At 41.7% G+C, this 4,285-nt stretch overlaps 1 protein-coding gene across 1 annotated transcript in view; it reads right to left on the bottom strand.

The window, feature by feature from the left end:
• The window catches only part of CCDC175 (coiled-coil domain containing 175), a 77,087-nt gene extending 74,075 nt beyond the window's left edge, over positions 1–3,012 (bottom strand). Inside the window, exons 1-2 of the mRNA XM_012656025.1 lie at positions 2,856–3,012; positions 604–689 (exon numbers count right to left, since the gene is read on the bottom strand). Of these exons, the coding sequence (XP_012511479.1) occupies positions 604–689; positions 2,856–3,012 (243 nt within the window). The remainder of the gene's footprint in view (positions 1–603; positions 690–2,855) is intronic.
• Between the last annotated feature and the right edge of the window lie 1,273 nt (positions 3,013–4,285).

The raw sequence follows: 4,285 nt of genomic DNA on the forward strand, positions 1-4,285 counted from the left end.
AGAGATGTCTCTGATGCCTCAGAAGGAAATTATTTAACTATTTCTTCAATATGTCTTTTATAGGGACCAGGTTAGTGTAATTGAAAGATTTTCTGTCTATTTTCACTAACCGCACGGTCTACTTCAGTGGAACAGATGTCAAATAATCTTTCACCAGTTATGCAAGGAATTGCATATAGACAACCGAGTTAATTGGCACCATGCAAGCAATTTATTCCAGAGATTGTATGTTTGTTTGTTTTAAGCAATGCTTACATATTGGTGTCCCAAGCATTTGCCCATGTGGCCCACCTCTTAACTGAGCTCTGTTATCACCTGTGCTGCTTTTCCTAAATGGGCTTGCCCTCATCCATAGCACAGGATCATAATTCAGTTTTCTGCATGGAAAATCAGGCAACAATTTACAATTGATCAACACTTGGGCAAATACTTACTGAATTGAGAGAAAAACATTTTTAAATTCAGGGTAAATATCTTCCCTATTCATCTACTTAATACTTTGAACAGAGCTGGTGCCAAATGAAAATATGATGAAGAAATATAGGGAAGGTTGAAGAAATATAGGGAAGATTGAAAAAATAGCTCTTATAGACAATACAATACCAATTTTTTAACAGCTACAGCAATGTTCTTAAGAAAGGTCCTGACTTCTTCATTGCATTTAAAATAGTCACTTTGCAGTGATTGTTCTGAAAAAAAAAATTAGAAAATTAAGATCTCACTTATCTGTCCAAACCGTACATAACCCTCCATAATCTAACTCAAATGCTTACTCAGCTGAAAGTTACATCTTCTATTTCTGAATTCCTATTGTGCTTTTCTTTTGTACTTGTTATTTCCTGTTTCATAGTATTCTAATTTAGATGTGTATTTTATGCTCCTTCAGGACAAACTCCTTTTAAGAGTCATCTTTGCATCTCTTATGGTATTAAAAAAAAAAGAGACAGGGATCTGTATGGAATAGGATAAAAAATTAATAAATATTTATGAAAGGGATAAATCTAACATGCCTATAATGTAGGTTTAAAAATGGTTTCATATGTATACATACACATATATACGAAATATAATATTTTGCCAAAAACACACATTGAATTAATTGTTGGAAAAAATCCATTATGTCAGTTTTATTTCCATGCAAAAATTTGAGACATGGGATGAAACTAAATATTTGTAAAACTGGTAGGTGTGAAGTAGACAGTTTCTATCCCTTTTTGCTCATCACCATACCTTCTGACATCTCCTTTTCTCCTGTACTCCGTAAATACAAAGCACCTGAGAAGAGAGGCTTGCAAATGTTGGTAAAGGTAATGAAGACACAGAAAGAATGGGAAGAAGGAAGGACAAAGAAAGGATACATGGACGAGAAGAGATAACAAGGAAGCTCTACTTATGTTGGCTTTATTACCACAGCATTACATGGACTCTAAATGGATCCCAGGCCCGAGTCTTCATGTGTGACGGGAGTTTGATGTGATTGTCATTTTACCTATTTAATAAATTAATGTATTGTCCAAATTGATTCTTCTGACCTTAGAATGATTCCCATTTCATAGGTGAGAAATTTAAGACTTTTGAGGTCATATCAAATGTACAAAGTCATAGACCTGATCAGTGGTAGAGTATTAATTCAAACCCAAGTGGTGTGATCCAGGGCCCATGTTCTTCACAGCCATACCCTTCTCTCAGAGGAGTAAATAGCAACGTCTACCTTTAGTTCCAGAGAATTTGAACACTCTTCCTGAACTAAGCTCTCAAACCAAGTGAAAATCAGAGTTTGGAAGTGTGTTAGAGGCACAGACATTGCTTTTTTTTTATGGAGTAAATGAACACAGCTTTTCCTGCTTGCAAATGGGCTGGAGAGTTACAAATTTTAAAACTCACACTCAGGGCAAGAAGGCTTCATGAAATTTTTTTCTTACGAAAAACTTTCTGAGGATCCAGACATCATTAGGAGAAACAGTGTTTGTGCATAAGCACTAGAGTTGAAGGAAAATGCTGGTTTAGAAATCAAGCATGAACAGAGTTCAAGGTCCTAGTTCTATCATTGACAATGACCTTGGATATATGTGAATAATTTAGGTCTCAATAATTTAACTCTCTTCGTGATATTTGTCCAAGCATATCTGATAAGAATTGTGAAATTAAATTAGTTTGTCTAAGAAGGAAAAAAGAAATTCTCCCCAAACAGTAACAGTGTAACATAAATCAACATGATTATCTTGAAGCTACCAGATGATTATAGTGAAGTAATGAGATGCTTTGTTCTTAGCCTAAATGATTCTTGCATTGAACAAGAAATGCCCTTCTTAGACTATCTTACCTTAAACTTAGGTAACTTGAGGTTCAGCTTTCTAACTGAAGAAGTATTTTAACCCGGCTCCATCCAAGGTTATTTTCTGTTAGAATCTCCTAAACATCCGTTTACATCTAATTTTCCTTGCCTGATACAACAGGAGCCTCTTAAACACTCCCTTCCTTTCCTATTTGCATGTTAAATTCTCCAGTTTGCCATGGCAAAACGTGGGAGGAAATGAACTTGCAAAGGAAAGGCAGGGAGAGAGAACTGAAATCGAATGCATAGCCTAAATGCAGGTGGGTACTCAGGTCGCCAGCAAAGGGCAGTGACCTGGGAGTCCGGGATTTGTCACCAGCTACTAGTGCGAGCTAGTCCAAGTCACCCAGGCGGCACTAAAGCGGGAGAGCTGGGCTCTTGGTCCCACCCCGCCGCTTCTCTCTCTCCCCAGCCTCCAAGGAGACAAGCTCTGGGTTCTGGGAGGAGAGTGCTGGCTGAGGGTTCCCGCCCGTCATAGCCTCTGAGGGACGTCCCACCCTGTGCCCAGGGGGCCTCTCACCCACAACCAAGAGCTGCTCCAGCGCGGCGGCCGCGATCGGGGAGCCCAGGGTGGAGGGGAAGGTGCATAACTCCAGCGAAGGGCCGGTAGTGACGGCGGCCTCCCGTACCACCTTCTCGCCAAACCCCCGTTTTGGGGTCCAGGAGCTCAGGGCCATCTTGCTGCTCAGGCGGGGCGCCTCTGAGGCCAGAGCCAAGACGGCCGGTTGCCACGGGAAACGAAGACGCCGAGGTCCCCGGGCGCCCCCTCGTGGTCCGCACCTGTGGCGAGTACCTCCTTGGTTCTCCTCTAACTAGAACTCAGGGGTCCTGGAAGGCTGACTCCCTGCTGAGCAGACCTTTCCCTCTTTCCCTTTTCATTTCTTTAATTCAGGCCTCGTGCCTTTCTCGTGGACCACTGGAATCATAATAATGATAATTTTTGAACCCATCTCTGTGCCAGGTGCTACAGGAGGACATTTATATACTTAATCTTGACTTTGTCAGGCATATTCTTTCATCATCTCCGCTTTTACAGACAAATAAACTGAGGCGCTAATGACTAGCTAAACTGCCCAAGGCCACAGAGGACAATATTGGATTTAAAGAGGAGTCTGTATAAGTCTTTCTACTATGCTACAAAACCTGTCCCTTGTACTCTTTTAGAACTTTCCCTGTATATCCTCTATCACCGAGCACATTTTGCTTCGAACCATGTGATTTTCTTCTGTCTTTGCCTGTCTTCCCATCCTACTGGGGGCTCTTTGATGACAGGGACAGGATAGTATTTCTTTTTCTCTGCATCTCTAAGATCCAGCTCAATGCCAGGCTCGGTCTGAGTGTAACTGTTGGATCTCTTTCCTCTGGCTGGTTAGAGAGAAGCAAAAATGACTTAACCCTTCCCTTCTTAACTTTTCTTTACAGATGGCAAAATTGAAATCAGAATGATAGTGACAGTAATGATAGCTATCAGTTGCTAAGTGCTTATTTTGTTCCAGGCACTATTCTAAATACTTTCAGTATCCCATTTAACCGTCACAATAATCCTTCGTGGTAGGTATTATTGCCCACTTTGCAAATAAGGACACTGAGCTACGCCATGAACCACTGTGCTACAGTGCCTCGGAGGGGCCACAGCACATCAATGGCAGCACTAGCTCTAGAATCCAAGCCTCCTGCGTCCAGGGAGAGCCATTCTGGGTACTCTTTTTTTTTTTGCTGGATTTGGTCTGTTGGTATTCAGATCTGTTCCTGCCCTTCTGTGTTCTCCTCTGTGTGGTAGGAGCAAGAGGAAGCCTGGAAACTACATTTCCCAAACACCCTTGCCAGCTGGTTTCTGGGTAAGTTCTACCAATGGGAGACACTGGTGGGAGATGAGAAGGCCAAGAAACCATTCTATTCCTGTCTCCAGGAGTGGTAGTTTGAGGCTGCAGTTGACTGCAGGTTCCAGGA

The sequence above is a fragment of the Propithecus coquereli genome, unplaced genomic scaffold (assembly GCF_000956105.1).
Source record: "Propithecus coquereli isolate 6110/MARCELLA unplaced genomic scaffold, Pcoq_1.0 Scaffold5, whole genome shotgun sequence".
Classification (NCBI taxonomy): Eukaryota; Metazoa; Chordata; class Mammalia; order Primates; family Indriidae; genus Propithecus; species Propithecus coquereli.